The sequence below is a fragment of the Metarhizium acridum genome (assembly GCF_019434415.1).
Source record: "Metarhizium acridum strain ARSEF 324 chromosome Unknown scaffold_320, whole genome shotgun sequence".
Classification (NCBI taxonomy): domain Eukaryota; kingdom Fungi; phylum Ascomycota; class Sordariomycetes; order Hypocreales; family Clavicipitaceae; genus Metarhizium; species Metarhizium acridum.
This window is the reverse complement of record NW_027094027.1, coordinates 257,569-275,240: the sequence shown is the minus strand read 5'-3', so window position 1 is coordinate 275,240 and position 17,672 is coordinate 257,569. Positions and strand designations below refer to the sequence as shown.

The following is a 17,672-nucleotide window of genomic DNA, read 5'->3' as shown; positions in this document are numbered from 1 at the left end:
ACAGATTCGAGTATTTGAAGCTGGCATCATTGATGGCTTTCATACAGAACTGTCCACGGAATCTACGCTGTAGGATTTAGACGGAAATTCATATGCAGCATTTTCGAACCTCTCAGCCCTTTTCGTCTCGTATTTTTTCGTGCGTATTGCAGCATCTGTTGCGATATTAGAGAGTTCTGCCAGTGACTGATACCCGCGGAGGACGCTTGCGGGCATCGTATCCCAGGTTGGCACCATGCCCGATGCAGATGATGCCATAGATAGGATGCAAGCTCTGGTAGCACAAAGGTCTACTGGCATGATACCACGCTGACGGGGGACATGTGGGTTTTGTGTTGCGCTGTGCTGTCGTTGTTTTTCTCTTGGTCGTTGGTCTCCTGTTGGTACACAGGTGAAATGCAGAATGGAAACGGAAATCAGAATCCTCAACGTCATTACGGAGGGGAATAGAGCGCAAAAGCCTGGCAGGATGGACGGAAGGAGCATCCTGAATGGTTTGTGCACTCCTTCCTTCCTTAATGCATGTTGTAGGATTGTACGAAGCGCGTGTTGTCCACATCACCTGCTAAAGTTCGAACTTGAAGCCTCGTTTTCTCAACTACGCACTCTCTTTTCTTCGTGACTACTCCTTACTTATACATTGCAATTTGGATGACTTGCAAGGTTCCCGCTTCCGATCAAGGGTCAAGAACAAGACCAACCGCTCGACCGGTCCACTCCCCGGCTCGATCCATCCGTCACATATTACCGCCAACCCCTCATTCACACTCGCCCGTTCGCTCGTCGGCTCCTTCTCGCCCTCGACTGGTTATCCTGCTTCTCATTCGTCCCTTGGCTTGACCTTGCAGCAAAGGACGCGCAGGTGCCCAGTCAACTGGCTTGTTGGCAACGAAACGGACCACTTCAGCTTGGCTCCCGCCTGTCAGAACCATTTGGCCAGAGCCTCAACTGAACACGAGTGCTCCGGCTCTTGGGAGAGAGCTTGAGGACCAGTCAAGAAAACTTGGTCTTCTCACTCTCGCCTCCCAGTGGTCCATTCGCTACCCCTTTGGCTCACTCTTTTGCCGTTACTTGTGCTTGGCCTGCCCGATCCTCAAGTCTCTTAAAAAGGCTCCACCGGCTGTTTGTCTTGCTGGTAATTTTTCCACTCAGCGTTTGCCCTTCTCCGCATCTTGCACAGAGGCATCTTTACGCGCAGAAATTAAGACGAATCCAGTCCTCTTGCTTTCACACACGCGTCCTCCGAGCATCTCCGACTATCCGACACAGCGCGTAGCCTAGTTGTATCCACACCCTCAGCCCTATCTACGTGCTTTAGCTGGACAGTGGTTCTCCGTTCAGCCGGTCGCGTGGCAGCACGACTCATATAGCATCAACCCTCAGCCAGGGCTTCGGAAACGCTTGCAACTGGGGCTTCTGGCCGTCGCTTCCACGTCGCAGCGCCTTGGCGCGTTCCGAGTCTTTGGTAACCGTTCACTACACCCAAGTGGATAGAGAACATGGCTTCCGAAAGCTTGCAGATGCACGGGGCTCAGCCGCACCCACACACGCCATCCGGTTCGCCTCCGACAGAACGTGAAGCTCAGCCCGTCTCCGGGACGCAGGAGCGTGGCTTGGTATTTAAGACGAGATACCCTTCGGCATGCAAAGAGTGTCGGCGGAGGAAACAAAAGGTTAGTATGATTTGTTGCCAAGTGACGAAGCCGCTGGTTTGCCTGTGTTGGGTTACCGCTTATGTGAGGGCGATCTGCCGCTTCAAAGTTTGACGTACACCTGGGTTTGGCACATGATACCATCCCTAGTTTGGGCATTTCACTACGATTTGACAGGGTCTTCGGCTGTTCAGCGGCTTCAGGTCCGATCTTGAAGTCAGCCGCTGCCATAGGCTACAGGGTTCAGCGATACATGGAGACCATTGATACTCTATGACCTTAAGCATGCCCAAAGCTCTCGTTTCAACCACATCTCGGGTCCATTTTCCGGCATAGCCGTTGCTTTTGCAAAGCGCCTGCAACTCCTGCTTCCAGCCATTGACAGACAGTTTCAACTTTTGCAGCCTGTGTTTACAACAAGCTGCTTCAGGCGTGCTTGGCTTCCACCCAAATTTTGTCAATAGTAAAGCAACTCCAAAACGAGCCGCGGATTGCTAATGTCCTGTATACATAATAGTGCTCACTGACTCACCCTTGCACCAACTGTGCCCGCCGTTTCCCCCAACCCACTTGCGAGTATGGCGTCGTCAAGGTCAAAAGGTACGGAATCGAGGAAACCCTTTCAACTCCACCCGGCACAGCATGGTCCATGACTGATGAAGATGGTCTCCGATACCCCTGTTCAATCGCATCCACTCATTGCAGACTAGCTGGCCAGGCAGGGATATTTCGACATATATACCGGGGCAAGTAAGTGTTAACAATAAAATTCTCACATAGAACATGGTCGAGCCCTCCAGGCTCTAAAGAAAACACCCAGCAGGCCGGCGCTGGAGGCTTATATTCTCACCTTGATATGGACTCGGTCCATGATGCCATTCTCGATGTTGAGGGTAGGCTGGACTTGGGAGATGCGTATGATAACGCGTTTGGCATACAGACAAAGGCGCTGCCTCAGCGATACCGTCTTATTCACCGCGAGCAACCAGTTTACTCAATGGAGGATGAACCGTGGTCCGGGGGAAAACCTTTCATGATGAAGTTTCGAGACAAGTCAGGGCTTTTGAAAGATCGGAACCTCATCGAGTTGGTCCAGTACATTATGCAAACTCGATTACGTGTTGCAAACCGCATTGTTCAGGACGAATGGGAGATTGATGGCAAGCAATTGATCCGGGCATTGCACGCAAGGGATCAACCAGGCAAGAACATCTCGAGCTTTGAAGACCAGATGCAGCGTCTACCCATGGCGCCAACAAAAATGAACAAGGAACTTGTCCGAACTCGTACGTCTTGGCACCAGGCCACAAGGGGTGGCTTGCATTATATCCGGCTGACACTTCACGACAGATCTTCAACTCTTGAGTCGATTCAAAGCCTCGCTGGATGGGAGTCCGCGGCCAAAGAATCGATTCATGAAGCACTGGATTCCATATTCGATCCAGGATCGGCTTGTTCTGCATATAGTTCTTTGTACCACGGCAAGTTTCCTCCACGAGACTGGTCGATTACCAAAAGTTCTTCTCCACATTCACAGGGCCACAACGGCGCAGATGCTCAATGAGTACATTAGCTCTCCAACATTGTGCACGAGCGACTCGGCCATGCTTGCAGTCATGCAACTGATCCTGACGTCGTGGTACTGGAGCAGCACTGAAGAATTGCATGCTCACATGACGGGTTTCAAAAAGATGATCCAACTTCGGGGAGGTTGTCAGAACCTCGGCATGGAAGGCTTTACCAGCAAAATTGCACTGCTGTGAGTTGCACTACGCCTTTGCAAGAATATTATACGCAAAACAGTAAGTCAAAAGAAATGCTGACCCACATTTCCTAGCAATGATGCTGTGATTGCTCTATGTCACGATACGGAACCTGTCATGTTTGGCCAACCTGGATTCGAATTCGATGACCCTTTTCGAGTGCCACTGCAAGTAAATTTCAACTCACCGTTTCTCTTTAATTGTCCGCCATTCCTAATTCCATCGTCTTCGCTTCGACTGCACGTAACCACCGCGGAAATTCTGGACGGCATGCGCCAGCTGCTGCAGGCAGTTATCGAGCTACCGGATGATGCAGGTGATGCACAGCTGAGCACGATTCACCTTATGGCAGCATCAATGGTTGCTTACCTGGGGCAGCTGCCCGATCAAGTCGTCTTAGAGTCTGATGGTGGTCGTGATCTTGCATCTGACATGTCCCCAGGCCAAAAGCGAAAGCGAGAGGAGTTTGACGATCCAGCGACGTCATCAAGGAGCGTGTCTGTCGCAGATTCTGTTGGGGGCAGGTCGTCTGATGATCCGCCTGATATGGTGTATCTTTGTGTTCGACTGACGGCTCTGATCTGGGCTAGGGCTATTTTGGAAAGGGTTCCTACTCGGGAGGTGTGTAGTGAAACGGAATTCATTCGTATTTGGAGCTTTGCATGGGCGGCTGGGCTGGATAGGTGGTCATCGTTGAGCGGCATCTATGCATGGATGAACATTGCGATTGCGCCGCTGTGCCACGCCACGATCCATGCGAGAATGGTCAAGACATTGACAGTAACGACGTTTACGTACATGGGCACTGAGAACTGGCATGTTGCCGCTGACATTGCGTCTGCGGCATTGAAGGTGCAGGCTTGGCTGCGAAAGGGCAGGGAAACCAAACCCACTGGAGCAGTGAGCGGCGCTTTTGGAGGCGAAAAGGCCATTGAAGATTTTGGATTTGCATTCAAAGAAAATATGCCGGATTTGCCGGACCATCGATATGAGAACCAGGCTGGGGAAGCGGAGATCGAGGATTAAGTGCTGGCATGGAGCTATTGGGAGGCGTTCACAATTGGATATCTCATTTTGGTATCTGGGCAGTGGCTTGACTGACAGTCTCAGGATTGTCTTTAGCCCCGGCCATCTTGTCATCAGCGTTTGTACCAAGGACATGGCCATTTCATGGTCCCTCCCCCTCGCCGGCTTTTAACTACAGCGCCAGATGCTGCACTTGCTCTTCGCCATGCGAAACAGTATGTTGTGCGATTGGATGTGTACACCAACGGTTGATCAGTTCGGTGTTCAGCTGCCGCATGCACGTCGATGCGCAATTTTCGCGCCGTCGAAACTGACTTTTCTCTGCAGCCATATTTTATTAGCGAGCCAAATAGGCTGGGCGTGCCAACACAGCCATGGGCAGAATGCCGAGTTCCATAATGTAACGCGAAGAGCTTCATTTTTGTCTTGTGCCCTCATCATGTTTGCGGTGTGTACTTGACATTCACCGAAGGTGGCTGGCTGGCTACTTGTATGCGGCCAAACACTTTATTATAACACCAATGAGGGGAGGTGAACTAGTTGAAACTCCAGGGGAGCATAAAAGGCACATGAGTGTCCTTTGTCGACGAGTATATGATGCAACATGGTATGCCGTGCCAGTCTGAAGAGCAGGACAGTCACACGGAGCCATTCTTCAGGCAAGATTGGGACGGCCAGGCAGACCAGTCGGGAAGCCCCATGGACGCCAATAGGCCCAGGCGGACGTGGAAGCGAAATTAGACGGCAAGGCTTTTGTCTGAGTCGGGAAATAGTGGCGGACAGAGGTCGCTACGAGGCCTTTCTAGCATCATTCTCGCATTCTTGAGCTTGGGAGCCGTTCCTGCGCCTTGAAGGAGCATGTGTTTCCATTTGAAGACGTGGAGTCAGAGCAGCGGCGATTTCCATCGAGTTGCTCCTCCAGGCCTTGACCGACCAAGTGGACGGACGAGCCACTTATAAAAGTCGCAGATGTTGCATCCACGGACGGATCGCCACGTCAGTCCGGCAGCATAAAGTGCGACAGCAGCAAGCAAAACCGCATTGGCAGCCATCCATGGATCCCACCATTCACCCGCGGCCCTTGGCGAAGACGCACGAGGACGAACCAATAGCCAGCGACATGTCCTCCCACATCCTCTCACATCCTCTCATCGGCATATGCAGGCAAAGCTGCATGCAGTGCCACGCTGTCGCGCGTCGCCCTGTGCCCTTCCCCGCGCCGGCTGGCCAAAATCGACATATAGACCGCATTGGCCTATCAGGGATCCATGAGTTGTATACCAGCCCTTGAGAATCCATCCACGTTCCCACGAGTTTTAGTTCGATTCATCACCGACCCAGGCCTCTTGAAAAGCACTTTCCAAGCAATAGTTGCCACCAGAGACCAGTTCACGATTGGATGCTTCCCCCCGGGCCGTTGACGATTCCCAAGGAAAAGAGCACAATCCGTCATATTCTTACCGCTCCACCAGGGAGGCCAGTCACGATTTATACTTTTCCCACCGGCCGTCAGCAATTGCTGGATAGCAAACCAAGACACCTTCACCATCATGGCGCCGTTCCCGCCGCGGACGAGGTGCGTGTCGCCGCTGCGGCGAGCGAGAACGAGAGAGGTAGACGGGCTGCCGCTGCGGCGGTTCGGGAGCGGCGTTGCCAGGGCCCTGCGGAGAAGGGACCTGGATGGCGATGACGCCGTGGCGGCCGCGGTGAGGATGTGTATCGAGCAGCTGTATCGGTTCGAGGAGCTGGCTTGACGGCTGCGCTGTTTGTGGGCGATTTGTTCACGATGCAACGCCGAGTACCGTTGAACCTAGCGAGGGGGGGCAGGACCAGGACCAACTCCGAATAATGTGCTACGACGTGGAATATTTTACGGACAAAGACATATGAAGAGGTATTATGTCCATGACGGCAAGCGATGCATATACTGGGTTTGATTGAAGAGATTGGAAAGACCCAAATTGTTCGAGGTACAGGGTAGCTCGTTGGTGCGAACATGGCTTTCTATTACAACTATTTCTAGTTAACTGTGTGTTCTAGCCGCGCCAAAATAACCACCGCTGCTGGATAGAGGGATTCGCTTTGTGGCTAGCCGACTACTCGCGGACAATTATATCTTGGCTTTCGCCTAGTAGTATCATTGTGACGATGCGACCATGGCACCGCCCTGATCTACGAGAGCACGGCCGCCCCGGCCGGAGTAGTGCCCCAGAAATCCATCTAGCTCGAATACTTGTGGCCTAGGTTGGTGTTTAGGCCCTTGGAGTAGATCCGGCACGGCAAGACGCATACTGTTATGCATCGATTCAGCCCCAGTGATGGGCAACATGATATGAATCCCGTGTTTGACGAGTCCCACGAGTCCTCAGGGTACCCCAGGCAGCAGAACAGCCGGGCTTGGCCCCAACCGCTTCACCTCACGGACACACACCTTATACCCCATTCTGGAGCGCAAACTATCGTGGAGCCATGGCAATTATTTCCAGATACAGTCAAGATTGAGCAAACCGTCTTTTCGACGGCGTGGTCGGCGTGGTCGGTGGGAACCGTCCTCTCTCTGGAATGGAAGAGCATGTCTTGTACAGAATGAAGTTGCACGCGGGGGCAAGGCATCTCGGGCCAACCATCAGCAAGCCACGACTGCCAAATATTGAAAACATGAAGACGACAGGAAACAAACAAACAGCGTCAGGACGATGCACGGCGTCTGAGGGCACATACATGTCATGCAGGCTCCCGTCTCCTCTATCCTACCCGGCATGCCCCGTGAAAGCTGCAGTCAGACGGGCGGTTCAGCCCCAAGCACACCGAACCGCATCAATGACGACGCAGGCTACTGTGGGAAAGGGCGCGCGGGACTGAGATGGCGCGTGAGGCGGCTAGAGACATGTGTCAAAATGGATTGCGGCTGGGCCACCATCAGACGCCTTGGAACGCACGGCAAATGATGCCAGGCCGCTTGTGCTTGCCACTTTGACGTCGATTTGAGAGTCAAGTCGTGCGATTCAATCATTGACGGGGGGAGAAGAAGAAACATGATCAAACATTTTGGAGGTGAGTCGGGACCCCTGCTCGGCAGTCGGCAGGGGGTGCACAATTTAATGCAGAGGAGTAGTACTTCGTACCAGAGTAAGTACTAGAGCGAGGCAGCCAGCCATGTTGTCAACAACGCCCGTAACTGTTGTCATGTATACCTGTATTGTCCTGTAAAGCATTGCTGTTGTACGGAGTAGTCTCGACAATGGGCGGCATTGGCTATGAATTAGTCCCTTTTCTTGGCCACCCCTCGATCTGATATCTGATGGCCCGGCCTCGACCAGCTGTCAACAGAAGCGACGGGGCCGCCATGACCGCTTCGGGCCCCCAGCCGTCTTTCATCCCTGCTGCGTGCACAGCGGGCACGACGGACGCTTTGCTGCCAAAAGACTTGCCGTTGAACGGAGAAGTTGCTTTGGCGTGGGACAGATGGCGACGTTCCTGGATGCCTGCTTGCTTGCTCAGATAACCTTGGGAAGGCACTCCTCACACCTGTCCGCTTCTGGCCGTGCTGCTTCCCATCTTGGACCAGAGATGCCCAGGTCCCCCGCTCTGAGATAGCATTGGGAAGGAGCCATCCGATATGGCACAGAGTATCTACTCCGCAGTCTGATGTTGCTTGGCGGATGCAATGTGGAACTTGAAACTTGAAACTTTCGCTTGAGCGCCGGGAAACCTCACCTCGAATAAGCCTCGTCTCGGACACGTTGCCTCGGGCCTCGCACCCGCGCTTCCATCGTCGTCATGATCGTCGCGTCTCGTCTGCAAGTCCTGCAAGGGCCGTCCGACACCTCCGCCAAGCTTTTTGGCTTGTGCCCCGTACCACACCGTCCGTCTCCCGATCGTGCTTGCATCAATATCACCGTCAATCATTGTCGCCTGTCTCGACCCCAAACCGCAGGAGATTGGTGTCATGCAGTGCAACACTATTGCGTATTACCCGCAGAGCCAGCGAAACTGCCCGAGAAGTGGACAAAATGTTATACAGCCGGGTGTACGTTCGAAGGTGCCGTGTTATGACTCGGATGGCCACCGCCTTGGAGGACGACAGCAACCTCGGTGCGTGTCAAACATGTTGTTGACGCGCCGAACCCCCCTCTCCTCTATTGTCGGTCTCTGTCTCCTTTGGCCTTTCGGGTTTGTTTTCTTCTACTACGTACTTTCTCAGACGCTCGTTGGGACGTGCAAATTCGCAACTAAGACATGGACCCTCTTGAGGCATGCTCTCGCAAATGATGCTCACACAACCAACCAACCAATGGCGCCGCGACGTGACGGGACATCCTGGTCCATTTCTGCCCGCAACTTGCGCCACCCAGTCGAATAGCTTTCCCCAAACAATTGAGTAGCCACGGATTGTGTGGGAAGCTCGATCAAAGCACAACCAACTGACACCGACGAGGGACTCAACTCGACTTGTCCCATAAACTCCACCACCCCCCAGACTTGTCTCACTTCACTTTCGTCTGTCCTAGAAACGAACTCGCCTTGCTCCAGAATTCCATTTTCTTGCCTCTTGCCGTTTCCCTTTTGGCAATGGCCCGCCCGGGTTTTCCATTCTCTTCACACCCGCCCATACCGGCTCGTCCTCCTCTTATTTGTCCTTCTCCGTCCTGGCTTTCCAAGCTAGCTAGTTCCTATAGCTAATCTCTCTCCCTTGCCTTTTCTTCCCTCTCGTTCGATATTGCTGCACAATCAATACGTGCCTTATTGCGGAGTAAATTCTCTTAATACTTTACTTTACCCCGTTCTGTGAGGTCGGCAATAACCCCCATCCTTCACCCACGGCTGCTGGTCCATGCCTGCCATGTGTTGGTTACTTGGCGCCAAGTACAACACTTCCAATCTATAACCACGCCGAATTGCCATCGTCATGACGGATGCTCAACTATGGACTCTGGTCCATTTGGGAGTCTCAGGCTTCGTTATAATACCCGTCATATTGGTGGGTTTGATGACATTGTTCCTTGCACGAAGTCGAGGGGATCCTTCTCGCCGAGCGTTTATCTGGCTAAAGGCCTGCCATCCATTCTTAATAGTGTAAGTCCGTCTTGGCTGTCAAATCCGGCATATTCTCAACGAGCATCCGAGTCTTGTATCAAAACCAGCACATGCTGTCGGTTGTAGCTGTTTCGTAGCTGGCGTTATGGTGCGAATATTGCTTGCCATGGACACGGCTAATACAAGACAGCTCCCTCAGCTGTATTATTGCAGCCGACGCCCTCAATTCAATTCTCGACTCGTGGCAAAATGCTGCTGGCTATTACGATACAGCCAATCACACGCACGATGAGATAAGTAATGTAATTCGATCTGAGCGATATCTCAGCTTCACCGGCAACTTGTTTGAGCATCTCGTCGATATTCTGTTTGTCATTATTTTCATCGAGCTTGGAAACGGACTCATGCACTCGCTGAATCGAAAATCATCCAAGTACCAGACCAGGTTACGGCACACGGCGTACGTTGCCGCCACCATTCTCTTCGCTTTCGCCCTTGCATACTTTGGACAACCGACGGCATCTTGGGTGGCATACTGGAACGGCTCAGAAAGCAATTCGAGCTACGCTCAGCTCACTCAGTCATTAAAGGTTGTCGGGAAACTGGGGGCCTCGTTTTATACCTCCTCGTGGATCATCTCCCTCTTCCAGGTCGGATATGCCTCTTTTGTGATGCACAAGCACAAGGCTCGTGTGCTCACTCGTCAGGTAAGTGCTTGCTTGCCTCGATGCGCGAGGGATGCGACACGCTAACTCAATGCTGCCAGGCCGCAATTCTCTACCTTACCATTACCGTCTTGGATTTTGTCCGGTGGACGTTTTTCCTCACCCTTTATGCGCGGTGGCTTCTTCCGACAGGAGCCAGTCCTCCATGGTGGAATCTTGTGGATGCTCTCGGCAACACGTGGATCCGGCTGGTGCAGTTCATGGTGCTTCTTGTCATTGGTATGCGGAGGAAAAGGGGAATATGGGCGACCCATCAGCCCTGGATGGCAAGCAGCGAGTCGACAATGACGTCTACTATGGTATCGACGACCAACAGACCCTCGCCAGTTATGACACCCGGTACTGCCGCCTATTCTCACGCGTTATACCCCTACAAAGAATATGCACATCCAACGCAGATGCTACCAGCCTGGTACGTCCCTCAGCACGTACCGCCATGGCAATATCACGAACTTGCCGCTCCACAGCCCGTCATCCTGGCTCCCAGAGAGCTCGACACAATGACCTACCAATATGCACCTCACCCAATGTTGGGACCGGGGTATCTGGTTTTGCAGTCGACGGCCCAGATACAACGGAATTACGACCAACAACAGCAGCAGCAACAGCAACAACAACAACATTATCCAATACCACAAGACTATCATTCTATACCCACTCATCATCCATTACAGCATCAGCCTTTGTTTCAGCCTCATCAACACCATACACAATAGTTTCATGTAAAGGGAGTTTGGCAAATCATACAGTCTTTGGGTGCGCGGCGTTTGGGGTTACAGATACAGTCTCCAAATGGAGATGTAGAGATTCTTTTAAACTAGGATATCCAACTATTTTTTCAATGTTGCACCATTTCTTGTCAGATGAGTTCCAAAGCGTTTCTCGATGAGTCACTTGCCGAGGCCTTGCATGAGAACTGAATTGTACCCACGGCCGGCTTGCGGACCCACCAAATCAGGCAAGTAGAATAAATAACTGATCACTCCAGATCAGCCTAAAACAACAGGTTTCATGTGACCTCCCCCACGCATCGCGGATCTGGATGCTTCATAGCCCCCGGATCAAATTCATGCACCCGAATTCACCCACAGCCCAAGAAGCCACTCATCAAAGCTGTAGACAAGATATCCGGAACCCCATCATGACGCAACCCATTGGCGTCGCCATCATCGGCAGCGGCCTCTTCGTCAAGGCCGAGCATCTCGTAAGCTCACTCACTCACTCCCAAACCACCCACGTCCACCTCATCCGCAAAAACTGACGCATGGCAACCAGCCCGCCGTCCTGGGAAACGCCAAGCTCGACCTCAAAGCCCTCTACTCGCGGTCGCTCAAGTCGGCCCGAGAGACGGCCTCGCAGATCAAAGACGCGCCCAGGCCCGACCTGTACTCGGACGACGCCCCCGGCAGCAACTACGCCGACCTCCTCCGGCGGCAGGACGTCCGGGCCGTCATCGTCGCGCTGCCCATCGCCTCCCAGCCCTCGTACGTGCAGGCCGCCCTCGCCGCGGGCAAACACGTGCTCGCCGAGAAGCCCATCGCCAAGGACGTGGCCACGGCGCAGGCCCTCATCTCGTTCCACGACAGCCTCCCCGGCGGCGGCGGCGACGGCGGGAAGCCCATCCTCGCCGTCGCCGAGAACTTCCGCTTCGTCCCGCGGCTCCTGCACGCCGCCGGGCAGGCCCGCGCCCTCGGCAGGGTCACCCACTTCTCCGTCCGGGTCGCGGGCCTCGTGCGCCCGGACAACAAGTACTACGGGACGAGCTGGCGCGCGTCGCCGGCCTACCAGGGCGGGTTCCTGCTCGACGGGGGCGTGCACCACGCCGCCGCCACGCGCCTGTTCCTCCGGGGCGAGGGGGACGCGCCCGCGTCGGTGAGGGCGTTTACGGCCCTGACGCGCAGCCACCTCGCGCCGATTGACACCGTCACGGCCATTGTCAGGACCGAGTCCGGCGCCACGGGCACCTACTTCCACTCTGCGGGGTCGCTGATGAGCGCGTTCGAGTGGGAGGTTGCCTGCGAGAGGGGCGTCGTCAGGTCCGACGGGGACGTGGTGACGGTGACGGGGGAGGACGGGAGCAAGGCCGAGACGAGGTTTGAGCGGACGAGCGGCGTGAGGGAGGAGGTGGATGCTTGGGCGGGCAGTATCCTGGACGGCAGGGGCGTGGTTGTGCCGCTGCAGAGTGCGCGGGAGGCGTTGGCCGATTTGGAGTTTTTGGAGAATATGTTTGCGAGTGGTGCCGAGGACGGCGAGGAGAGGAGGTACGTGCTGCAGAAGTGGTGATGGGAAGGGGTCTGGTGGTGCGTGAGATGTGAGAGCGGGTGTATATGGGAGGTGTATTGTGTGTTTGGTACGGGGTTGAACTGGACCGGGGCTCGTCCGAGGGTCACGCGAAGCAAGAATGACGATGTTGACACTGTGGACGGATTGGAAAGACGGGGGTTGCTGGTATATTCGACTTATAGGGGTCAAGGGGGAACGTGGTATAGAATGCCAAAGGCGTTGGTGGTGATTATGGTTGTGCTTGTGTCTCTAGGCAGGGGTCCAACTCAACGCCCAAAGGTCTATACTTGCAGGGCTACTGATATTACCGGAGAGGACAGTGGCTGAACTGGGAGTAGCTGGATAAAACTGCTTGGTACGCCCCGGCTCGATTTACACCAAGTCGCGGCAGGCCATCGTGGCGTCTGGTGCTGCAGACTACAATCGCACAATCGCACCGGGCAAATGCCCCAGCCTCCAATGACTGCCCCCGGTGACATGCTTTTCGCGACAAACCGCTCAATAGGACGAATATAAAAGCGATATTCTCAAGCTGGTAGGGCTGCCGTCGGCCTTGCCCAGTCGTCGCTGTCGCCAATAAATCCCATCGCGACACAACCAAAGTTGCTAGCGGGCGTCTTTGGCGCATGATGCGTACTCACGCCCATGAGGCAACGGGGTCCTTCACCGGGGGACCAATCATCTCTCCTGGTGTGACGTGTTGTAGCACTGGTCCTGGGGAATAGGATGAGTTACCATGGGAGTGTTCATGACGGCGGCGGGAATGGGGGCTACTCACCCCGAGTGTTGGGCCTACACGGACCCAGGGGGCAAAAGCAGCCATTGCAAACGGCGAGCTGTCATTGCCGCCATGGCCTCACAGTCCAGAAACTACACGGGCCATGTTGGACGACGAAGTGTTTTGTCGAGCTGGCGCAGGGGGCAACGCAAAAATGCCGTATACGCCCTGGCCTCGAGTAAATGCGGATATCTTCTGCTGGTAGCTCAATCTGGTGAACAGCCTCTGGAATCCCCAAGGCCGCCCGACACCAAGCCCTTATAATAACGCGCGTCTCTATTTACATGCGTGCGTGGTTGATATACCGCCGTCAACAATGGTAGTCGTGAGCCGGCCGCTGGCCAACGCCTTCATAGCCTCGGCGCGCCGCATTTACAACGCCGTCGGCTTCGCCAAGGGCTACAACTTGATCCTATTTGTCGCCTTTGGCGGCGCGCTGCTGGGCTTCGCTCTCGCGCGCCTCATGTACCTCGACATCGGGGGGCGTCTTCTGCAACCCGGGCGCGGCCGGCGCCCTCCCCGGCGAGTGCTATAACTACCTCCGGGGCGTCGAGAGGGCCCGCATCACCATGCATCTGGCGGGCATCCTACCGGCCGCGTTGCTCGCCGTGTTTCAGTTCGTCCCTGCCATCCGCCACAAGGCCATCGTCGTCCACCGCATCGGCGGGTACCTGGTCTTGCTGCTATCGCTGGTCGGCGTGGCTGGCGTCTTTATGATTGCGAGGCATGGGCTCGGCGACGGCCCGGACGTCCAGTCTGCGCGGGCCTGGCGGCCATTGTGTCTGTGACGTGCAAGGCGATTGCGTTTTATAATATCAGGATGTTGCAGATTGAGCAGCACCGGGCCTGGATGCTGCGAGCGTGGGCGCTGGTACGTTTTTTGTTTTCTTTCTAGAGCCGGTCGACATTGTATTCATGTAAACTGCTGAACTTGGCAACGCAGGCCAGCTTCATTATTACTATGCGTATTATGATTGCTATTATCATGGCCGGTATTGTCGGCAAAAGTCCCAGGAACTACTACACCGTCCGGCCGTGCTACGTCGTCGACTCCATCCACAGAGGCATCCTGATTCCTGACAACGGTCGTGGGACTGTATCCGCCCTGCGCCGCTTTTTACTCTGGCGCCGACCTCGAACAGCATGTTCCCGTGCCGGTTGGGAGGGCAGGCCAGGGGCCGGAGCGGATCACGTCTGCCGTCAATCTCAGCTTCGGGGCCAGCGCCTGGCTCGCTTTTGCTCTCCACGCCATCGCCGTCGAGGTGTATCTGCACCTGACGCCCGCTAAGACGGAGTGGCTTTGATGTGTGTCTTACCGGCGGCAAAGGGAGGTCGGCATGAAGAATCCCGGCAATGCGGGCTTGACGGCACAGAGACTTGGCGATGCGGAACCCTTGGAGCCCGGAACCACCTCAGGCTAGCGGCGCGGGAGTGTCGGCGGATGATGCGGACTCGGCTTCAGCAGGGCATCATGTGGCGACGGAGAGGATGACTGCCAAGGTGGTTGACCCGGAGAGGAATGGACACTGTCCTCCTAGTGCGGCGTATCGCAGTGTCCAGTGCTGTGGGCGAGGCCACGGTTTGGGTAAACGCGGAGCGGTTGGTAATTTGGCTGCCTGAGATGGGAGACGGAGAGTAGGAGTCAGGAGGGGTTATTCCACCCGTTTGCGATATCAGTAGACTTTCACATGTCGCACAGCGATGATTAGTTGGAGTAGATCTCTGAATCAAAATCGTAAAAGCAGGCACTCCTGATAAATGTCCGCCGGCTGCCGTCTACAGTGGAATGAAACCGCATCCTCGGAATTAGATCCCGTCCCACCAATACGAAGCAGACACCTTGAACGAGCCCCGAACAGCCTTTTCATCGCGAACCACACTGCTATCGCTAATAATGACTTCGTACTCGCCTGCCTCGACGTACCATTGCTCGCGCTCCTCGTCCCAGTATGCTGCGACGTATTTATCCAATTCGGTAATAGTGACCATCCTGGTTTCGCCAGCCTCGAGCTCAATCTTGGCGAAGCCACGAAGTTCCTTGACGGGCCGGTTGATCTTGGCAGCTTGCTTAGGCTGTATGTACATCTGAGCAACTTCGGAGCCCTTTGTGGATCCTGTATTCGTGACCTTGAGCGCGGCCGTCACCTTGCCCTCGCTCGATGTCACTGACAGTTCGGAAAAGGAGAAGCTGGTGTAGGACAGACCGTGGCCAAAGGGGAAGTTCACGGCTCGATTAGCAAACTCGTAGTATCGGTAGCCTATGTACACGTCCTCTCCGTACAGTGTTCGCCCAGCTTCGGCCCGAAAGTTGAGGAAGGATGGAACGTCCCGAAGTCGCTTGGGAAAGCTAAGAGAAAGCTTGCCGGAGGGATTGGCGTCGCCGAACAAAATGTCAGCGATGCAGTTGCCCGTCTCATTGCCTCCATACCAAGCCTGGACAACGGCGGGCGTCTTTTCGAGCCAAGGCATCTCCTCGGGCGTGCCGGTCTGCATGACCACAGCAGTGTTGGAGTTTGCAGCGGCGACTTGGGTGATTAGCTGGTCCAAAACACCGGGGAGCTTCATGCTCACTCGGTCAGCGCCCTCGGTTTCCCAGTCCGAGCTGAGACCGGCGCAGATAATGACTTGGTCATATTCCTTGGCCAGCTGGACCGACTTTTTGATTTCTTCCTGGTCGTCGATGACCTTGCAGCCACCGACGCCGAGGGACCCGTGGCCGGGCACAGACGCATCGCCCTTGAGGGTGAACCTAGGTGCAGAGCCAAGCTCAACGCGCAAGTCATACTTTTCGCCCTTCTTCAAGGCAACAAACCCTCTCTCCTCGCGTGTGGCTGCGCCAAAGAAGGCATCTCCAGCAACCTGCTTTGTGGCGTTGTCCACAATGAGCTCGTTGTTGACAAAGGCCTTGGCGGTTCCAGATACGACAAGTCCCAGTTCGTAAGTGCAGTCCTCGTCCGGTACAAACGAGCCTTCCAGGTCGGCGTACCAAGTGTCGGCTACCTTGGGGTTGCTGTAGTCGAATAGGTGCACCTCCGTCTTGCTGAAGTACAGGATGTCGACTGACTGGCGGTCGGGCGTGCCGGGAGGCTCATTGTAGACGGTCCACCTCATGCCCTGCTTGCCATTGGGATCAATACAATGAGAACCGAGAAGGGGGAGGAAACGGTGTGTGTAAGCGCCCACGGTGTAAGCGGGACAAGAGCCTAGCTTCGCAGCAATGCCGTCACATGGAGTCACAGCGTAGTAGGCGGGGAGGAAGCAGAACCACCGCCGTGGTAGGTGGCTACTTTGGCGTTGGGACCAAGGACTAGGTTTTCTTGTCCTTCTTGGATGGCAGGACGTTGTTGTCGTTTTTAAGGAGGACGATGCTCGCGTTGCCAATCTTTCGGAGCAAAGCAGCTGTCTTGGGTGTGTTTGCTTCCCTTTCCGGGCCAAGCTCCTTGATATCGAGGCCCGAGACTTTCTTAACAAGCCTCAGCACAGCACGGACTCGTTGGTCAATGACGTGAGTGAATGGCTTGTTGGTAGAGGCGTTGAACTTGAGAGCTTCGCCACGGAACCGAGCGGGGCCGGGCATCTCCAGATCCAGACCGGCGACGACGGCCAGAGTCGTGCTGTAGGTGCCGTACCAGTCGCTCATGATGAGACCCTCCCAGCCCCACTCCTTGCGTAGCATTCCGTCGAGGTACTTGGAGTTCTCGCTGCACATGGTGCCGTTGATGCCGTTGTAAGCTGTCATGAAGGCGCCTGGCCGCGCATCACGCACCGCCAACTGTAACGGGAGGGCATAGATCTCACGCAACGCCCGCTCAGTAACAATGCTCTGGACCCCCATTCGCTTGTCTTCCTGGTCGTTACACAGAAAGTGCTTAATAGTAGCTTGCACGCCGGTGCTCTGAATTCCCCGGACAAGAGCAGCGGCGCCAAGACCAGCGAGGAACGGATCCTCGCCAATGGACTCGAAGCCACGGCCTCCGAGCGGGGATCTCTGCATATTGATGGTTGGGCCAAGAATGATGTGGGCATTCTTTGCGAGGGCCTCCTCGCCCATCTTTTTGCCCGCTTCCTCGAGCAGTTGTTGGTTGAAAGTAGACCCGAGAGCTGTGCCGCATGGGAAACATGCCGAGGAGACGCCATTGAAGAACTTGGTGCCTCTTACACCGTTGGGGCCGTCGGACATGCGGAGTGAGGGAATCCCATGTGCAGGGAGGGCTTTGGTGTGCCAAAAGTCGGATCCTGCAATTGGGTATAAGCGAAATGACCAAACACGCTCGAGTTGATCGGAGTTGCTTCTTTTGTATCTCACTATATCCGTCGCAAAGCCGTGGGAAGAGGCTGACCTGCCAGCAGGTCGACCTTTTCAGCCAATGTAAGCTTCTTGAGCACATCTTCGATGTTTATGTCGGCC

The 17,672-nt window shown here is 54.9% G+C and overlaps 6 protein-coding genes across 6 annotated transcripts; 4 read left to right on the top strand and 2 right to left on the bottom strand.

The window, feature by feature from the left end:
- Positions 1–2,508: 2,508 nt before the first annotated feature.
- On the top strand, positions 2,509–4,441 carry J3458_014379 (uncharacterized protein; the record flags this gene model as incomplete). Its single annotated transcript, XM_007812671.2, has 3 exons — positions 2,509–2,938; positions 3,003–3,411; positions 3,490–4,441. 3 exons carry the CDS (start codon positions 2,509–2,511, stop codon positions 4,439–4,441), a joined length of 1,791 nt encoding a protein of 596 aa, XP_007810862.2.
- Positions 4,442–8,130: 3,689 nt separating this feature from the next.
- On the top strand, positions 8,131–11,496 carry J3458_014378 (uncharacterized protein). Its single transcript, XM_066120522.1, has 3 exons — positions 8,131–9,517; positions 9,669–10,185; positions 10,245–11,496. The coding sequence occupies exons 1-3, from the start codon at positions 9,351–9,353 to the stop codon at positions 10,917–10,919; spliced, it is 1,359 nt and encodes a 452-aa protein (XP_065974355.1). The 5' UTR covers positions 8,131–9,350; the 3' UTR covers positions 10,920–11,496.
- Positions 11,246–12,486, top strand: J3458_014377 (uncharacterized protein; the record flags this gene model as incomplete). Its single annotated transcript, XM_007812669.2, has 2 exons — positions 11,246–11,407; positions 11,479–12,486. 2 exons carry the CDS (start codon positions 11,246–11,248, stop codon positions 12,484–12,486), a joined length of 1,170 nt encoding a protein of 389 aa, XP_007810860.2.
- A 1,739-nt stretch (positions 12,487–14,225) lies between these two features.
- Positions 14,226–14,552, top strand: J3458_014376 (uncharacterized protein; the record flags this gene model as incomplete). The annotated part of the gene is made up of 1 exon (XM_066120521.1): positions 14,226–14,552. One exon carries the CDS (start codon positions 14,226–14,228, stop codon positions 14,550–14,552), a length of 327 nt encoding a protein of 108 aa, XP_065974354.1.
- A 518-nt stretch (positions 14,553–15,070) lies between these two features.
- BGL1_2 (beta-glucosidase) lies at positions 15,071–16,375 on the bottom strand (the record flags this gene model as incomplete). Its single annotated transcript, XM_066120520.1, has 1 exon — positions 15,071–16,375. One exon carries the CDS (start codon positions 16,373–16,375, stop codon positions 15,071–15,073), a length of 1,305 nt encoding a protein of 434 aa, XP_065974353.1.
- A 196-nt stretch (positions 16,376–16,571) lies between these two features.
- On the bottom strand, positions 16,572–17,444 carry BGL1_1 (beta-glucosidase; the record flags this gene model as incomplete). The annotated part of the gene is made up of 1 exon (XM_007812667.2): positions 16,572–17,444. The coding sequence occupies one exon, from the start codon at positions 17,442–17,444 to the stop codon at positions 16,572–16,574; it is 873 nt and encodes a 290-aa protein (XP_007810858.2).
- Positions 17,445–17,672: the final 228 nt, after the last annotated feature.